Source organism: Montipora foliosa, chromosome 9 (assembly GCF_036669935.1).
Source record: "Montipora foliosa isolate CH-2021 chromosome 9, ASM3666993v2, whole genome shotgun sequence".
Classification (NCBI taxonomy): domain Eukaryota; kingdom Metazoa; phylum Cnidaria; class Anthozoa; order Scleractinia; family Acroporidae; genus Montipora; species Montipora foliosa.
The window spans coordinates 2,051,179-2,071,178 of NC_090877.1; the positions used below are offsets into that span (position 1 = coordinate 2,051,179).

A 20,000-nucleotide genomic window follows, 5' to 3' on the forward strand; every position below is an offset into this window, starting at 1 on the left:
GAGAAACAGCAAAGTTTAGCAGCTCTTAGCTTTGTAATATCACAGAAATTACTGACTTGCTGTTCAAATCGCACTAAAAAACCACAGACTGACTGGCACCCCCACTACACTTCATAAACAGTGTGTGGGTTCTTTCACTGTGATCCCAAAGTGTTGATTAACAGTAAAGGTTGAGAGGCAGGGCCTATGGTTTAAAGTCCTTATCAAAGAACACTTTGAAGTCTAACCTTTTGCAGATGTATAATTACAAAATAAATTTAAAGCCAGCACTTTCTCCTCAGTTATTCTAAGACCCTGAGTGGTGGTCCGGCTGGAGTCGAGCTCACAACCACCCGCATGGCAGCCCAGTGCTCAACCATCTGAGCCACCTTAATTTAGTGCAGGGTGGCTCGATGAGCTGGCTTATATTTGACAACTATTCACCGAAGTGGAAGTGGCTAGTGGTGGATATTTACCGAGGAGCAAAGTGGTGAGGTAAATATTCACCACTAGCCACCAACACTGAGGTGAATAGTTGTTTTAGTATCATTTATACTAAAAAAAGATGATTTTAACTCATTTATTTCAATCTGCAAAGATTACAACATTTTTGGACGCAAATTCCACATGAATTGCTCGGAACTGAATAACAAAGGATATACGGAGTTTGAGTAGCCAATCAGCGTGCGTGTTCAATGCTATCCATTGTTTTAGTATATACTAAATCTGATTATAAAGTAAAAATATTAAAGGCAGCTAATTAATTAACTATTGGTTTAATCTTTAACAATTATTTCATTAAAATGTGTATAAATAAATACTGCTTGTGAAACTTTTTTGGGACTAATCAAAATGACTCTCAGGATAGTAGATGCTAGCCACAGGCTTGCCCAAAGGGAAGCTTTAAAGCTGACTTTCTTTGCACCCTGAAGCAACCTACTTGCAACAGTGAAGAAGGTATGTCATGTAACTTTACAGTTTGCTTTACATTATTCCTTTTGTTGGATACGTACATCTGAACAGTACATTCAATTTGACATTTGATTACCTTTGATTGACACTATAAGCACATGATTATATGTAATAGGAGAAGATAGTTGTAGTATTATTCTCGAGTCGGGTCAAGTATGCTATGTGCAATAAATAAATAAATCAAGTTGAATCATACGAATACGACGTGGTTTACTTCTATGACAAGGTATAAACAATACTTCTAAGTCTCTGATGTATACTTTTGGTGACCTCTGAAATTGATGACAGAAGTACTATTTAGACAGGTGCGAAAAAAATACCTGGAACCAGCAAGATTTGAAACATCATCAGTAGCAGCTGCTTCAGCTGTTAACTTTAAAAGTGACTCAGGCAGCCCCACAACATCCTGTGGATCAGTCAACACTATTGAAAAGGCCTTTGTAGCATCCAACACATTGTTACTAAAAGATCAGAAATTATTAAGTGACAAAAAGAATCACAAGACAGATTCCCTAAAGAAATTCTAAAGTTATTTGAACAATTTAAAATCTGCAAAAAAAAATGTATAACAGTGTTACCTTAAAAGCTGAATATTCCAAACCCAGTCTACCATCTGATTGCATAATTATCTTTGAGCATACCATACCAAACAAGACTAAGAACATGGCTAATTAAGTGCTGTGCTTGGAAGTTCTCCTGGATCACATTAAACCTTTTCTATTTTCTGATGCCAAATATTATTACAATATTATGTCATTTCACTGAGGTGTGGAACAAAAGAAAATGAAATTGAAGCAGTTTAAAAAAACGTTGAACCAAGGAGACATGACTTGCATGCATTCAAGTTAAACCACCATTATATCTTCATTTTGGTGAAGCAGCCATGTTTGGGCTTGGCAACCATGTACATGTATGTACAACGAACAAAGCCACCCCAAGTTTTGTTGTAATTACCGACCAGCCCTGGTTGTTCAAAAGGTGGATATCGCTATCCACCGGATAAATCACTATCTAGTGGATAGTGCAATTTTAAAACCTATGACCTAACCATTGGATAGTCATTTATTTATCCGGCAGATAGTGCTTATCCATCATTTGAACAACTGGGACCAGGGAGGGACAATGCCAATTTCCTGAGCAGAGAAAATTGATAGAGCTTTTTCTCTAGCCAACGATTATATGTAGTACTTTATATCATTGTCATCAGGCCCCAGTTGTTCAAAAGGTGGATAATGCTATCCACCACTGCTTATAAATCACTATCCATTGGATAGCCCAATATGGTTTTGCTATGGCTTATCCACTGGATAGTGATTTACATGGCAGATACTGGACCAGGTATCCATCATTTGAACAACTGTGGCCACATACATAATAGTTCAAGTAGTGCATGAATTTAACCACCAGAGAGCACTCTGTCAGGAGCATGGGTGGAGTTTGACAGGATAGGTGGGCTACACCCTTCTTTATCAACTTCCAAAGATGTTGATATCTTAAAATGGAAGGGTTTTAGCAGGGGTTTCAATAACTTTAATTTGAAGTAGGTGCCTGGGCTAATCAATTAAGTGGTGGACAATCTTGTCTTTTACAAGCATTTGAGTGAAAATTTAAGCAAGAGTAGCCAGGGGTGAGAAGAAAATTTCTCACAACATAGACGGCAGTATATACCGCCAGTTAACAGTTTCTAATGAGACCCCTATTTTAACAGATTAAAATCTTAAGCTTGCCACTCTTCTTTCAGCCCATCTTCTTCCTGAATGTTCTAGATTCAACCCTGAGAAGTCATTCAATTTTAATATGCAATGATCACCTGAATTTGTTTGATAGCTCTGCAAGCTTCAACTGCACAGCACTGAATCGTTCACTCAGCTCTCCTTTCAATCCCACTCCTCCATGCCGGGCTGATCTTAGTAAAGTAGTTACCACCCGTTCCTGTCCTTCATCAAGGCCATAATGGTTTTTTTCAACCTTCTTTCCACAAAAAAGACAAATGTTAAATAAGTACAGGCAAGTACAAGTACGCAAGTAAGTATAAGTAAGTACAGTACAGCCCAAAAATCATGCTCGCACAAGAACTTATTTTTGCTTCTGCAAGCTAGCACCTTCTTGCGGCTTCTAGCGGCTCCTTATGACACATCATATGCAAATTGTTACACGTTCAATCTACAACAGATTCAAACGTTCATTATTTAGAAGTGTTTTGTTACTAGTACAGTGTATGCTTGTGGGCCTACTTGTTGGTAATTAATAGTGAGATTGAAGGAATTCTTTTCCTGAAAGTAGTGCTTCGAAACATTCATGCTCTCTTGCCTTTCGTTAAGAAAGTGTGTGAAATACGGCATGCAACAAACTGGGTATGAACAAACATCGAGGTCTGATTCCACGGCCATCAAAATTAATGTTTCCCAAGAAGAAAGCACTGATTATTATATCCCTTGCTTTTGGAAGCAATTTATGTTTTGGAAAACAATAATTTGTGATCAGCTCTTTGAACAAACAACGTGGGTGCGAGCTGAAAATTCTTACAGTGGAACTCGCTATTAAATTTCATGCACTTTTTCCGTCTTGCGGTTAGGTTCGAAACTTCTTGCAGCTTCTTGCAGCAAGCTTTCCAACTTCCTGCACTTTGAATGTTCTTGCAGGTCAACCGCAAAAACATGGTATTTTCACTTCTTGCGCCACCTTGCATGTTCTTACACCACTTCTTGCACATGTATTATTTTTGGGCTGTACTGTAAGTAAATACAAGTATAAAGCAATTAAGTAAATAAAGTACAAGTTCAAGTAAGTACAAGAAAGTACAAATACAATTACAAGTAATTACAAGTAAGAAAGTACAAGTAAGACAGAGAGTAAGTAAGTAATTAATTGCACAAGTATTAAAGCAAATGCGGAAGTATAAGTAAGTGCGTAGGTATTAAGTGTGTAACTACTTGGTGCGTAAGTGTGTCAGTAAGTATTACAGTACTACAGTGCAGCTCAAAGACAAACTTTACATACGCATACCATGTATGTACCATACACGAGTATATATGCGTACGCATATACAGCTGTATATGCCTTTGTTATTATTCATTGCCATACTTTCACTTAATTGTGGCATTGGGTACAAAAAGGAAACTTTAAGTAACTTTTAAATTATTTAAGTGTCTAGTCTAATTGGGGACACTTTAAACTGAAATCCCCAAATTCATAATAAATGCAAATGTTACAGCATACCACAAAATGAAACCTTCACATAGCACACAAATTACTAAGATACACAACCAACAGGTTGAAACAGCGGGCGAACTCTGAATCGATCGCTTCTTCACCAATGACACACTTCAATGACACTCGAACCTCGTTTGCTTTACAGATTCAGTGTGGCGTCACGGCAAACACTGAAAAAGGCCATATCTTTGGTTCTACTGTGCATAATTCACTGATTCAAAAAGTAAAATGCTCTCCATTAACTTAAAAAGAAAAGATTTTCATTCAAAGTTTGTAAGATGCACCAATTCTATTTTCATGTATTTGATTTTTCGGTAATTGTGAAGAAGAGCTCCCCAAAAAACCTGTCGGCCAACTGTCGGTCGACTGTCGGCTGTCCGTCGGCCGACTGTTGGCCAACAGTTGACTGTCTGTCGGCCGACTGTTAGCCGACTGTCGGCCATCAGACGGCCCACAGTCGGTTCTACTGTACATTATTCACTGATTCCAGCAGTAAAAAGCTCTCCATTAGAAGACAACATTTTCATTCAAAGTAAATAAGCAAAGAAGGAAGGGAGGGAGGGAGGGAGGGAGGGAGGAAGGAAAACACTGAGAAAAGCTGTCCATTAGAAGACAACATTTTCGTTCAAAGTAAATAAGGAAAGAAGGAAGGGAGGGAGGGAGGGAGGGTGGAGGGAGGGAGAGATGGAGGGAGGGATGGAGGGAAAAAGGGAGGGAGGGAGGGATGGAGGGAAAAAGGGAGGGAGAGATGAAGGGAGGGAGGGATGAAGGGAGGGAGGGAAAGCGGGAGGGAGGGATGGAGAGAGGGAGGAAGGAAGGGAACAAGGAAGGAAAACACTGGCTAAAATTAAAATGGAATGTGTAAAAAGAAACTCATTAAAATGAACTGATAAGCATGCGAGTGACCAATTATTAATCACATACTGATTAAGTAAATTAAGGCCCTTAAACTAAGTAGGTAAGTAAGTAGTCAAAGTTAAAATTTAAGACCATGTAGGGAAGACACAAATAAAGAGAGAAAAAAATTCAAAGTTAAAAACTAATTGTTTTTTATTGATACAATCTTACAAGTTTAATTAAAATACCAAGTTAAATTTTTTTTTTTTTAGACCAGCCTTAACCATTTCACTCCTGAGGGGTTCACCAATGACGAGTAAAATCATCTGGTGTTAGACAGAGTAAAATCTGTAAGTCTGTGTGGCACTTACAGGAGTGAAAGGGTTAAAGGTGCCAATAGTGTCCTTTTTCACACATTCAAAGGAAGGCTATTCCAAAGCTTGCTGCTGCATGTGTACGTACTTGAAAAGAATGACCCCCTTCAGTTACAATTAATTTTTTACATGCACTGAGCTGTTACAGATAATCAAAAAATATCAATGATTAATTTTACAAATGTGAAGATTGAATTATCTGTTTGTAGCCCTTAATAACCAGTTGACATTCTTAATTTGCTTTAGGTTAGTATCTAATTTTCTCTAATCCAAAAGAAAAGCCCAGAACTTAACACTGACAGGCTAACTACATTATTTTGTCTGATAGTTCTTGTTTACTTTTTTCACTTTCATTATTTTTCATGCATACATTAATCCCCATTTTTCAGTATAAAGTATATTTGACACATAGTACTAGCATTAATTTTGTTCATTAAATTTTGGCAGAAACCCATAAGGGTTGAAACGTGTAACGGCCCCTTGTGTGCTGGGAAACAAGCTTCTGAATGTTCAATTTGCTAATTACCATATTTGGAACAACAGAAACGAGGGGTTTCCAAATATGGTACTTAGCACTGAAACATTCAACCAATCAGTTCGCACTGAATATTCGGAAGCTGTGAACGCGCGTTACACGTTTCAACCCTTATGGGTTTCTGATTTTGGACAATGGTGAAAAGAAGTCATGGAAATGTCATCATGATGTTACTTTATTAATTGTTAATCTTACTGTCTTTAAGAAATTCATAAAATTTGCATTGTATATGAATGGAGAACTCAGGTACATGTATCCCCTTGCAAAATGAATTTCAAGCTTTCTGTTAAGTTCTGGAAATTTCTGGAAATTTCTAGAATGTGACAGCTTTATTCCAGAATCAAATTCCAGCTTTTATTCCAGAAATTGTTTTCCAGTTTTTGCAAGGTTTGGGTTCTTTCAAAAGCTGGAAATAGCTTGAATTTGATACATCTATTAGGTGCTGCCAGAAAATGACAGTTTTTTTCAGTCTTCATTTCTTGCAGGAAACTGGAACTAAACGATTGTCTACAGCTTGTTAACAATTTTAACATTTCTCAAATGAAACAAATTTTTAGTTTATTCTATAAATTTAACTCTTTTCAGATAAAAAGTTAAAGAAATCTTTAGCATGCAGTTTCTTATTATGTATAAAATTTAAGAAGAAAATTCCCTTGTAGAACCAGACATATGTGAAGGCTATGTAAAGTTTATCATATAACTATGTTGAGCTATATAAAGGCTATTTACTGCTCCTTACGTGCTATGTAATACACTAACTATATAACTTGCTACATTACATAGTTCAGTCTGTGTAAAGCAAATGCCATTAATATTGCAATACTATTTAAAGGTCACATAGCTCTCTGAAATATAGCTTATGAATGTGAATGTGATATCTTTCGAGTTAATACTTTACTTAGCTTACGCAATGTCCTTTAAAGGCTCCAAACTTTGAAAATAAAAGCACTCTGTACACGGAGAAATGAAAAAGAAAGCTTTTATTCCGATGTATTCAATACATGTAGATTGTGAGAAAAACCAATGAAAGGATTACCTTGTTTGATGCTCTCTGAGTCTCATAATCGGCCTTATTCCAAAAGGAACATGATGTATTACTCTCGAAAATTACACACTCCAAGTCAGCACTTAATCCGTTCACTGAACTCCAGTATCTTTCAAATCTTGCTTCTTGTCATCTTCCGCCATCTTGGATAACACGTGAGAGACCCAAAAACCCCATAACATAGCTTTTACATACATGTATGCTATGTAAAGGTTCCATTTGACTAGCTAAAACATGATGCCTGTTTTTGTTGTGCATAATTGACTGCTTAGAATAAGAAGCTTAGTAAAGTTACTTGTGATAAATTTAAAAAGTTACGAATGGTTGAATTGCCTTCAAGGAATAAAATTAAGTGGTTGGAAAAGGCAGAGGAAAATCATGAAAAACTGGAATATCCTTGAAAAAAGCTGGAAATTAATACATAATCTTCACATGCTTTCATTTAATAGCTTGCAGGAATTTTCTAGAAAAATCCAGAAAGCAGAATTTGTAACAAACTGGAAAAAGCTGGAAAAAACCTGATTTGATCCCAGATTATGATTTCTGGAATAAAGCTGGCAATTTCTTTCCTCATTAACTCATTAGCATGTTTCATTTAACATTCTAGAATTTTCTAGAATTTTCCAGAAAAGGAAACTGGTAAATTCTAGGAATTTCTAGAAATATTTTCTTTCATATTCTAAGAAAAATTCTGGAAATAACCAGAATATTCCAGATTTGTTTTGCAAGGGTCAGTTGAATAAGAATGTTTGTGAGTCGGTCCTAAATGTCTATGACAGATATATTGATATTTTATCCAACACATTCTATAGCCTTACCATGAGTGCATCATACAAAGGAGCACTTTGCTTTGTTTTCATGGAGGCTTTGACAACTAGTGGTTGAACCTATTAAAGAAAGTTTAATATTAATTATAACAAGTTAGCACAGTATTAATTTTAGTCCAGCAAAAGCATGTAAAGAGCACAGGACTATAACATTGCAGTGGCCAACAATGAACAACATGTTTCTTGTTTTCTTAACACACAGAAAATTAAGTTTAAGATCTTAAGTTTACATTTTTTTGGTACATGTGAGTGTGTACGACCTTCAAAGATATTAACTACATGTGTATTAAATGAATTTGTCTTTTTTGCCCGACTGCTTTCAATTGCCCTTACCTTTTCTCAACAAACTAAAGGAGTGAGGAGATATCCAGGAGTGTCTGAAGTAAGGCAAGTTTTTATTACCAGATGTCAACATAACTTTTGATCAGAAACAATGCACAAAGAAGAAAATGGGAAGCCCATATATCAGTAGTGATGTGAATAAATAAGATGTATAGCAGTATTTTCCTTTCCAGAGACTAAAGGCAGCACCAAGGTCATCAATCTTTCAAATTGACCTTATAAGCATAACTAATCTAATTTAACCCAAGTGCCTGGTTTTAAAATTAATACTGATCAGAAGCTACATGACTGTATAAAACTATTAATTAGTTGCATGGGCATGTAGTAATCAATTACTTATTAGTTAGCTGTACTAAATACAGTTAAATCTTATTTAACATAGTTTACAACAAGGAGCAATAGTCTCTAGCATTTTAGTGTTCTTTGGGGACATGTTATCTGTTGTGCAACGTTGTAGTGTGGCCACTTAGCATTGCAGCATTGAAGCGTTGTTCTTGAGCGTGGGGGAAAGTACCAGTCCTGCGGTTATTCTGCTTTTGTGCAAGCATTTGCTGTTACATGCGCCTAAGTTGTGTGCGAGACAATTGCTTGAAGCTTTGGTTGTTGGGCGTTCTGTTTGAGTAGCGGGGAGTTCCATGTGTTTTCAGTATTCCAAATGTTAAACTCATTGTTGAAGAACTTGTGAACCCTTTTTTCAATAATTTATTTCTGGAGCTACAGCAAATGTGTACTTCAATGTTTGCAACCTGTTTCCATTGTTAACTCCCTACCTTTTCAAAGGCAATCCTCAATTCTGGGCTGTTGCGAACTCCATTTAAATGTGATGTCACTTGCCAAGCATAACTTAACCGACTTCCTATCTTTTCCAGTGGTTCAATAATTGTTGTCCAAGGTTTATCATATGTTTCCTTGTTATCAATGTCTGAAAACATGCCATATTTGAGTGAGTTTCAATTAACAAAACCAATGTTAAGCAACAATACTTCCAGGTGAGTTATTTATCTATTTAGGAGGCAGTGTGGCCCAGTGGTTAGGGCGCTTGCCCTGAAATCCGGAGATCCCCGGTTCAAGACCCGCGCTGATCACTCGTTGAATTTGATCCTGGCGGTCCCTGGTTCAACTTCTCAGCTGCACTTGTAAATAGCCAACTGGTTTGCCTCCGGCCAGTTGGGATTCTTACCAATTATTGTTGTTATTCTGTTCCGTCGTTTCGTTGTGTTTCATTGGCCCTGAAAAGCCCCTATTATGGGGAGCGGTCAATTAAGTATGTACGTATGTATTTATCAACTTATACATGTAGTTCAACTGGTCATGTTGGGTAACATTATACCTGTCTCCAAAGGTCTGGCAAGCTCTCATATATTAAGAGTTAATATTTGTTTTTTTTGGGATACTCTTTTCAGATATTACTTTTTCTAAGCAGAAGTGAACCATTTGAGTGTACTGCACGTGACGCTTTCCTTAACTTTACTACACCACTATGAAAACCACGAGGTAGTAATAACAATTAATAATAATAATAATGATGATGATGATGATGATGATGATGATGATAACAATAATTACAATAATAATAATAGCAACTTTATTCATTCAGTTAAATGAAACAGAAGGATACCAGAGGTTAATTATCCCATCCACTCACTGCTGGATGTAATTGACTGAGAGTCGATTTTGATGAGGGAGGAAAACCTGGAGAAAAATCCTCAGAGTCAGATTGAGAGCAACTGAAACTCAGCCCACATGCGGCCTCGGGCCCGAGAGTTGAACCTCAGTCGCAGAGGTAGGAAAGTATGGTTGATGATCACAGGGTCGTCCACAACCTCAATCCCAGGGTAGAGAACCCTGGGAATGAGGTTGAGCCATCCTGACTACCCTGTTGTTAGTTCCCTGCTTTACCATGATGCTCAGACTTGCTCAGACTACAGTCAAACCTCTACTAATTAAGCGGCCCTCTATTAAGCAGTCACCTATCAATTTGCTTCCAATAATTATTTATTTTACCCCAATTGCTTGTAATCTTGCAATCTGATTGGCTAATTTTCCTTTGTCGATAAGAGTCTAGACAACGCTGTATGCTTCATGCTTGCGTTAATTTGTCACGCAATGTAATAGCCAATCACGAACACCCATTTTGGGAAATAAACCAATCATATTGCGAGAAAGTTATAGACAACGCTTGCTCTTTCTTCGTGTTATGATTTTGGTCACGCTCTGAAATAAAAACTTTCTTTGGCGTTGAATATTGTGGTAAAAACAAATCGAGAGTGGTTCAGCATTGGCTGTACTCTTATCGACAATGATATTCGTCATCACAGTGGTCAAAATGTTCTTGATCACTGTGATGACGAATATCGTTGTTGATAAGAGTACAGACAACGCCGAACCACTTTCGATTTGTTAACTGTACTTTGATCTCTATTAACGGTTACCTCTCTTAAGCAGATGCGGTTGGGTGACCCGAAAACACTGACCCCCGGTCCATGGACCCCTCTACGGACTGGGTCCACGGACTGCCTCACTGCCCGGTCTACAGACTACCCTTACGGAAACCCCCTATACGGACCACCCTAAAACAACATAGAAATGAAAATAACTAAAACTTACCAGTTGTCTGGATAGACCACTTGTGTCACTTGTGTCGACGAAATCTCAGCCGTAACGCTCCGCAAATTCAACAGACTAAGGCTCAGGCACAAAGTCTATTAATCACATATTGCCCCTTCCTTCGCTGTGGACAGGAATCCTTTGCGGGGGTTTGTGAACTTGCCCAGGCTTCACGATCTCTCTGTCCTGAACAAAATGGCAGAGGAACTTTTTTTTTTTTTTTTTTTTTTAAATGTATTTTTATTCCACACACACACATACACACACACACACACACACACACAAAACAAACAAATGGCGGAAGAACTTAGTTTCGAAGCACTCCGGTCAACAGCGAAGGAAAAGGCAACACCTGAGCCTTAATCCGATTTGCGGAGCATAACGGCTGAGGTTTCACCGGCAAGAGTGGTCTAAGTTTGAGAGCTGTGGTATTCCTTTCTTCCGTTTTAGAGCGTTGAACTTTTTGTCCAATTTCTCAGACAGGCGGTCGACTTCAGGAAACCTTGTCACCTCTCGACCTGAATCACACTTGCTCTACCATTGAGGCAAAATCGACAAAATTGAAAGAGCGCCTGTCTAAGATTGGACAAAAAGTTCAATGCTCTAAAACGGAAGAAAGGAATACCACAGCTCTCAAACTTGGACAATGAGTCAATCATTTTCAATTATTCGCAAGAGTGGTCTATCCATACAACCAGTATAAACAAATTTCAGTTGTTATTTATTTTTAATTCTGTGTTTTTTGGGGTGGTCCGTAGAGACAGTCCGTAGATAGAGACAGTCCGTGGACCGGTCCGTAAGGCAGTCCATGGACCTGGTCCGTGGGGGGGCTCCATGGACAGGGGGGTCAGTGTTTTCGGGTCACCCTTAAGAGGTACCAAGATGCTGTCTTCTGGACATGGCATGAATTTTCTTTCACCCATAAGGGCTACCAAATTATGGGTTTTAATTAGACAAAATTAAAAATTAGCCAATTGTCAAATGTCTCCTGTCATAAATTTTCGGCTCAATACCCAAGTTCGTCCAGACGGATAAATGCGTCTCTTGTATAAAAACTCAAAGAATACAAGAAAAGAAATAAAGACTTTGAATTTCTTAAACTACCAATTACCTTTCAACTTTCTCTCAAACTGCCCAAAATCATTTTCAAACTGATTATACAGTTTTTCTATGGCTGGAACAACGTGAGTTGGTCGAATTTCGTTGAAGCCTGGTAAGGATTCTTGACTTAAAATAGGATTAAAATCAGTGGCAGTGCAGAGAGGGCGCTTCAAAATTCTTATGTGGGAAAGAAAAGTGGAAAGATGAAAACACTGTACGTGATTTGTCCACAGATTTGCCAATCTTGGAGAACTTACGGCCGCCATATTGTGGTAAATACTTTACGAAGCATTTAGGTACGTTGCAAGCTGACCGCTGACCATTGTTCCTACTATATGGACATGTGAACAGTACCCACAGTAGCAACATCGTTGAGGTCCACAAACACTTGGTTAATATCCAGCCATCTTGACCAAACAAGGTTGGTCAATAAAGGATTTATTATATGGGATAAAACACCAAAAAATGATCTTTGATCTTGCGGGACCAAGCGAGAAATCCTGAGCTCCATCTTGCCAGCTCGGGTAGCCAATCACAGCGCGGGTTTTGGTTCAGACGTGCCCGCCACGGAGCTAGTCATAAAATAATCATACTTCTTGACCTTATTCATTTTCTTTTTTAAGACCGATTATTCATCATTCCTTATTCCGCTTCCACCCGGCTCCCGACCATAGTGGTGATTGAGCCAGATCAAGAACTCGATGTGCTCGACCTGACAAAAAAGTGCTGATAAAACCGATGGTAGCTTCACGTGCACCACGATCATATGATACATGATACACTAAATCCATTCCTTTGCTGGAATTAAAAAAAAATTATTGAAACATAAACATCGCCTTGGTCGAAAGCCTGTAAAAGAACTAGAAGAGACAAGACAAAGGACAAAAGGACAAAGGGAGTAGACAAAAGCTTGGGTGGTCGATTTTCCCACAAGTGCGAATTGGTAATCATCGATTTCATCATGAAAAGGCCGCAAAAGTTATAGAGCCTTGCATAACTGATTTCGCAAGAGATTGGTCTTTGATCCATCGCGACATATTTCGGGGGGTAGCGCTTAGGAACCAGGACGACAACCGATTTGCGGAGCATAACGGCTGAGGTTTCACCGGCAAGAGTGGTCTAAGTTTGAGAGCTGTGGTATTCCTTTCTTCCGTTTTAGAGCGTTGAACTTTTTGTCCAATTTCTCAGACAGGCGGTCGACTTCAGGAAACCTTGTCACCTCTCGACCTGAATCACACTTGCTCTACCATTGAGGCAAAATCGACAAAATTGAAAGAGCGCCTGTCTAAGATTGGACAAAAAGTTCAATGCTCTAAAACGGAAGAAAGGAATACCACAGCTCTCAAACTTGGACAATGAGTCAATCATTTTCAATTATTCGCAAGAGTGGTCTATCCATACAACCAGTATAAACAAATTTCAGTTGTTATTTATTTTTAATTCTGTGTTTTTTGGGGTGGTCCGTAGAGACAGTCCGTAGATAGAGACAGTCCGTGGACCGGTCCGTAAGGCAGTCCATGGACCTGGTCCGTGGGGGGGCTCCATGGACAGGGGGGTCAGTGTTTTCGGGTCACCCTTAAGAGGTACCAAGATGCTGTCTTCTGGACATGGCATGAATTTTCTTTCACCCATAAGGGCTACCAAATTATGGGTTTTAATTAGACAAAATTAAAAATTAGCCAATTGTCAAATGTCTCCTGTCATAAATTTTCGGCTCAATACCCAAGTTCGTCCAGACGGATAAATGCGTCTCTTGTATAAAAACTCAAAGAATACAAGAAAAGAAATAAAGACTTTGAATTTCTTAAACTACCAATTACCTTTCAACTTTCTCTCAAACTGCCCAAAATCATTTTCAAACTGATTATACAGTTTTTCTATGGCTGGAACAACGTGAGTTGGTCGAATTTCGTTGAAGCCTGGTAAGGATTCTTGACTTAAAATAGGATTAAAATCAGTGGCAGTGCAGAGAGGGCGCTTCAAAATTCTTATGTGGGAAAGAAAAGTGGAAAGATGAAAACACTGTACGTGATTTGTCCACAGATTTGCCAATCTTGGAGAACTTACGGCCGCCATATTGTGGTAAATACTTTACGAAGCATTTAGGTACGTTGCAAGCTGACCGCTGACCATTGTTCCTACTATATGGACATGTGAACAGTACCCACAGTAGCAACATCGTTGAGGTCCACAAACACTTGGTTAATATCCAGCCATCTTGACCAAACAAGGTTGGTCAATAAAGGATTTATTATATGGGATAAAACACCAAAAAATGATCTTTGATCTTGCGGGACCAAGCGAGAAATCCTGAGCTCCATCTTGCCAGCTCGGGTAGCCAATCACAGCGCGGGTTTTGGTTCAGACGTGCCCGCCACGGAGCTAGTCATAAAATAATCATACTTCTTGACCTTATTCATTTTCTTTTTTAAGACCGATTATTCATCATTCCTTATTCCGCTTCCACCCGGCTCCCGACCATAGTGGTGATTGAGCCAGATCAAGAACTCGATGTGCTCGACCTGACAAAAAAGTGCTGATAAAACCGATGGTAGCTTCACGTGCACCACGATCATATGATACATGATACACTAAATCCATTCCTTTGCTGGAATTAAAAAAAAATTATTGAAACATAAACATCGCCTTGGTCGAAAGCCTGTAAAAGAACTAGAAGAGACAAGACAAAGGACAAAAGGACAAAGGGAGTAGACAAAAGCTTGGGTGGTCGATTTTCCCACAAGTGCGAATTGGTAATCATCGATTTCATCATGAAAAGGCCGCAAAAGTTATAGAGCCTTGCATAACTGATTTCGCAAGAGATTGGTCTTTGATCCATCGCGACATATTTCGGGGGGTAGCGCTTAGGAACCAGGACGACAACCGATTGTTTCGACGAGCACGTATCTTTGCACCCTGTCGATGCTGGTGCAATACACGCAGAGGTCATGGGTTAGACTCCCGTTGAAACCATTTAAGTTTTTGTGGTGTCTATAAGAAACAATGGCATAAATTGTCCACTTAAGTGCAAGGAAAACTTCTCCGTTTCGTCTATACCCTGCACTTCAACTATATAGGTTTATTTCATCGAGTACTTGTGGCCTGCTCCCAACTGAGTGGCTTCACTAAGCTCAGTGACCTTAGTTGTAGAGTATTGCACCGGCTCGAAGCCACCTTAATATAGGAGACAATCGCCAAACTACCCTGCTGTTAAAGGCGAGGATCACTTTTCCACTAATTTCGTCAATCTCCTTCGTCAGTGACTGCAAAGACCGAGGAAACGGCTTCGACATCGTTCGATTTTGTTGAACGATATTGAACGATGTTTTCTGCTGGGGTGGGCAAACAATTTCAACTTGACACATTAGCATTTGATTCAACAAATCTTCACGAGAGGCCTGGTATTCAGCCCTAGGCTGCAGCCGTGATTCTTACTTTGGATACGGACATGGAACGGTCAACACTCATGGCCATCCCTCAAATTGACATTTCCCTTTTTATTCAACTTACACGATATACTACCTACTTTAGACTTCAAATCTACTTCAAAGAGACAAACATTTTTAAATATGCAGAAGAGATTCAGATTAGGCGAGGCAAAGAGTTGAACCCAGGTCAATGGTTTCTCATTGCAGTTTCCGATATCCTCTAGACTAACGAGACAAGTTCCCCGAAAAGCGAGCTTTTTATAGTGTTGACATAGACCTAAATACTGTAGATCAGCCGGCGGCTTATCTTAGAAACACTATTTCTTGTTGAACTAAAGCTCCAATTCTCCCTGTTTTCATTCTTTTTACAGTGGTAAGCTTGTTCATATTAAAACGGGATATTGCTTCCAACGTCAGTGGCTTCATAGCTCAGTTAGTTGGTCATGGCGTCGCACCGGCATCGCGATTTCACTGGTAAAGGAAAGGAAAGGAACTTTATTTAAGTGTCTAATCTTCTAGCGCCGTAGAGCACTAATCGGGGACACTGTAAATTGAAATTAACAAGTTAACGCAAATGAAATCAAATTTTGGTTTTTGAGGAGAGGGGAAACCAGAGTACCCGGAGAAAACCTCTCGGTGCAGAGTAGAGAACCAACAAACTCAACCCACATATGACGCCGAATCTGGCAATCGAACCCGGACCACATTGGTGGGAGGCGTGTGCTCTCACCACTGCGCCATCCCTGCACCCCGTTGAAGTCCTGAGATTTTCAGGCTTCTCTACGCAATTGTTAAAATTGCGTTCATAACTGCGAGGATCATGGCTTCACTTGATTTCACATCCGCAGTTGAATATCAAGTGACGTCACGGCTGCCATATTGGTGTACCCGGCTAATCCTCCGTGAATTGAGCTCTATTGAATCATGCAAATATTTCCTTTTGTTTCGGTGGCAAAATAAGGTTTCTGATTATGTGAGTGAAAACACTCTATATACGATTCATTTCATATATCACTTCGTTCATTAGTTTGCTCTGAATTTATTATTATCGTTAATTAAGAAGACTGAAAGCTTGATATGGATTATGGGAAATGGTGATATATTTTTTAAAAGACTACTCAAGTTAACTGATTAGAGTGTACCGTGAAGTGCTAATTTTGTTCCCCATATGAACCCTTTGAGCGTTAGCCACGCCTACTAATAGAGATGGAACCACACAATGACAGAGAAAAAATCCACCCTGGTTAGAGTTTTTCTCTGTCATTGCGTGGGCCCATTTCAGTTAAGTCTGTTGAAATTTAAGTGCTACACGGCCAACGTTTGTAACTCGAACCTGGGAGTGCTGTTTAACTACAGTTAGTAAGTATTGATTTTGGGCTTCGAACAACTCGGCCCAGCGGTCTCTGTTTATGCCAAAAAGTCATTGAATTGTTTGAAAACCTACAGGCAATAGATGTTATATATGTAGAATTGACGTTATACCTACAGACAACAGTTTTATGCATGCAGAAGTGACGTCACCTAACACACTAACCAGCAGTTCGATCAGTTTTGTCATGGCGGAGCTCAGCTCAGGAATATGCATAATAAAACAATTATTGAATTCGATTTTCGCATGTTAGCGATAATTATCAAGGCCTCAGTTTGTGTTATCCGCCTCAGCCTTCGGCTTCAGCAGATAACACAAACTTTGGCCTTGATAATTATCGCTAACATGCTCAACCTCATCCAATAATTCTTAATTAACGGCGAAGTAAGCAATCGTAATAATAGAATAGAGAGAATCTTTTGCAGTTATTTAAATTTCATTAACGGCGAGTAGCCAATCACAATAATAGATTAGCGAAGATATTTTGCCGTTAATGAAATTTCATTAACAGCAAAGTAGCAGAGGTTTCATTAGAAGCCGGTCACCGGCGGTATACCGCCGTCTGTTTGTCAGAAATTTGTCTCTCACCGCCGGCTATTCTGCCTTGATTTTCACTCAAACCCTTGTAAAAGATAAGATTGACCGCCGCCTACATTGATTACCCCAGTCATCTACTGCAAAAGTTATTGAAACCCCTGAAAGTAGACACTCGCAATAATAGAATAGAGAGAGTATTTCGCAGTTATTGAAATTTCATTAATAGCGAAGTAGCCAATAACAATGAATAAAGGGAATATCTCCTCGCAGCAGTGCAGGCCTTTCATTAGATCACAATATCCCATATCGAGTATTATTCGCATTTATAGAAGTTTTATTTACAGGTATTTAACTGTAATCGCCTATGCACTGGCTAGTAATCTAAATCGACTACAAAAACATATAAAACAGCTGCTAACGACTTTTTTAGACAACCCGAACCATAAAACGTAATCATAAAAATGAAATTGGTCTATGACGTAGAATCGTATATGCTTATGGCACTTCATTGCAAGGTATACTCTTTTTTTTTTTCTTTTTTCAGAGCTGCTAAACTGAACGTTAATCTTACAAACAAAAACCAACATTCGTTTCTGGGAACTTGTTTTCTATGTTTCATAACATGTATTAGCTTCAATATCCAGGTTAACTACAGTTAGTAAGTATTGATTTTGGGCTTCCAACAACTCGGCCCAGCGGTCTCTGTTTATGCCAAAAAGTCACTGAATTGTTTGAAAACCTCGTGATCTTAAGTCCATTTTCTTCTTCATTTACACGGTTTGTCTGGGTATATTAAGTCAGTAAGACAAGTAACATGAGTACGAAACTGGATGTCAGTCCTCTCAAAATTATAGCTACAGCTGTGGCAGTTTCTGTAACTGATTGATTGTTTTCAAGTGAATTTTCTTTTGCACGAATGTCTACTTGATTATTCTCACGTCCCTGCTGTTTAGAGTTTTTATCCAATCTACATCATCCGGAAATTGAACAAAGTACCCGTTCAATTTATCGTCATCCATATTATTATATGGCTCAGTCTCACGAGGACTGGGAACTACAAAATTCACGAATTTGATTGGCTAAAATCGATATTGACCGCGGTCTAGATTTTCCCATCTAGACCGGTAATGTTTACTAAAATGCAAAAATATTGAGTATTTTCTTCTACCAATATTTATTTATGGAAGTGCCAAACAGCATGATGACAAAGGAGAGGATGACGAGCAAACTTTGACAGAATGAAGTTCAGCTCATCGCCACTCATCGCCGTTCGCAAGCAAAATGTCAGTTATTACAAACCAGTTACATTAAACGAATTAAATTGTTCTTGTTTGCCATATAATAAACATCTTATTAACCGAGCTACAACAAGTTGCAAAAATAGTGGAGACACTTCACCTTCTTGGGGCGTTATTAATTTCCCTATTATCTCTCACACTGCATTGGCCCACGGTTGGGCAGTACGGACCGAGCGAAACGACCTCGGGCCAATATTCCCCAGTACGGCCCTCGCGCTCGGTTAGTAAGCGGTTAATCGTGCCCTTTATCCATCCAAGATTCTTTGCAACTCCGTCAACATTCTCTTCGTACTCTACTTCAACCCGTGTGTCCCAATCATCGTTTCTCCTACGTGTAATTTCCGTTTTGATGGTCGTTTGTCTAACCTCGCTCTCTTATCGGGAGGTGTTTGTTCCACTTGGGCTTCGCTTTCATTTAGCGAACTGTTTGCTCCTCTCAAACTTAATCGAGATCGCTTTCTCTTTTTTATTTTCTTTTCCTTTGCTACTTGGTTGTTATTCTCGTAACTTGCATTAATGTTTTGCTCACTTGCGACAATTTTGACGGCATGTAACCTGTCTTCCATGTAAATATTCTTCATGAGCATCGTAAGGTTACTACATCCTTCACCAAATGACTGACTCGACGGGCCTCGACGGCATTGTTAGTATTGGGTGCCGCGTCCCACTCTTCGTTATCTCGTAAAGTGTAGGCCTTACAAAACATTTTCAGAATTCTCTCTCTTATCCACCACCTCACCCAAAGCGCTGACTGAGACCAATGGGCATTGGTTTGTCGATTACAAGTAGCAGCTAGATCAGGTGGAAAGAGATGTTTCGCCTCGGTTATATTCTTTACACCACAAAGGACGTCGAAAGCCAACTTGACGTCTGTTTGATTCGTTAGATCTTGTATGGCATGTCCAATGTAGCGAAAGATTTTATATTCCTCTTTGCGTTTTGTAACAATATGACTTACTCGATTAGCAGACGTTTTCCAGTGCACAGTACATCCGCGCAAACTTTTCTCGCAGAGTTCCGCTCCGATACTTCTTTCAAAGCGGTTATATTCTGCTTGATCAAAATCTACCATGATCTGCCGAAGAGTCTGCCCATTTTTAAACGACGGGTGTATTTTAGTAATGTGGGTAAATATTTCACGAATAGCTATTGCGTAGGCATCGCTGTCTTGTTTATTCAAAAGAACTCTCGCAAGCGCGTTAAACTCGGCTCCATGGTAATTTTGTTAAAAGCAACCATGTTCAGTAATAAAGGTCTGGAAATCCATTGTTATTTGTGTATGTGATATCCACGTACAAATCTTTGGTGTTTCTCTGTAGGTGTGCTTGATAGGGAGCGAGAAAGAATGCAAAATTTCTCGAAGGCGAAATAATTAAAGGTACTCTCGTCCTTCCATCTGGTATTTCCCCATTTTTCGTTCACTTTCGCTAAGATTCCTGATCGACCGTCTCTTGCATGTCTTCATATTCTTTCCTGGACTTGTCAAATTCAAGAACTTGAAGGAGTGGGACAATTCCTGGATGTTAGTTTAGTTAG

General features: G+C 39.1%; 1 protein-coding gene across 9 annotated transcripts in view; it reads right to left on the reverse strand.

Moving 5' to 3' along the window:
- Positions 1-20,000, reverse strand: part of LOC137970839 (uncharacterized) — a 54,768-nt gene that overhangs the window by 17,440 nt on the left and 17,328 nt on the right. For 6 of the 9 annotated variants that reach the window (XM_068817452.1, XM_068817450.1, XM_068817448.1 and 3 more), the window contains 4 exons: positions 8,895-9,046; positions 7,774-7,842; positions 2,762-2,922; positions 1,272-1,412 (listed from right to left, as the gene is read on the reverse strand). In XM_068817452.1, the coding sequence (XP_068673553.1) occupies positions 1,272-1,412; positions 2,762-2,922; positions 7,774-7,815 (344 nt within the window). In that variant the 5' untranslated portion in view covers positions 7,816-7,842; positions 8,895-9,046. Of the gene's footprint in view, positions 1-1,271; positions 1,413-2,761; positions 2,923-7,773; positions 7,843-8,894; positions 9,047-10,731; positions 11,214-11,842; positions 12,122-20,000 lie in introns of those variants that run through there. The other 3 variants (XM_068817445.1, XM_068817446.1, XM_068817453.1) reach the window with 3 other exon arrangements.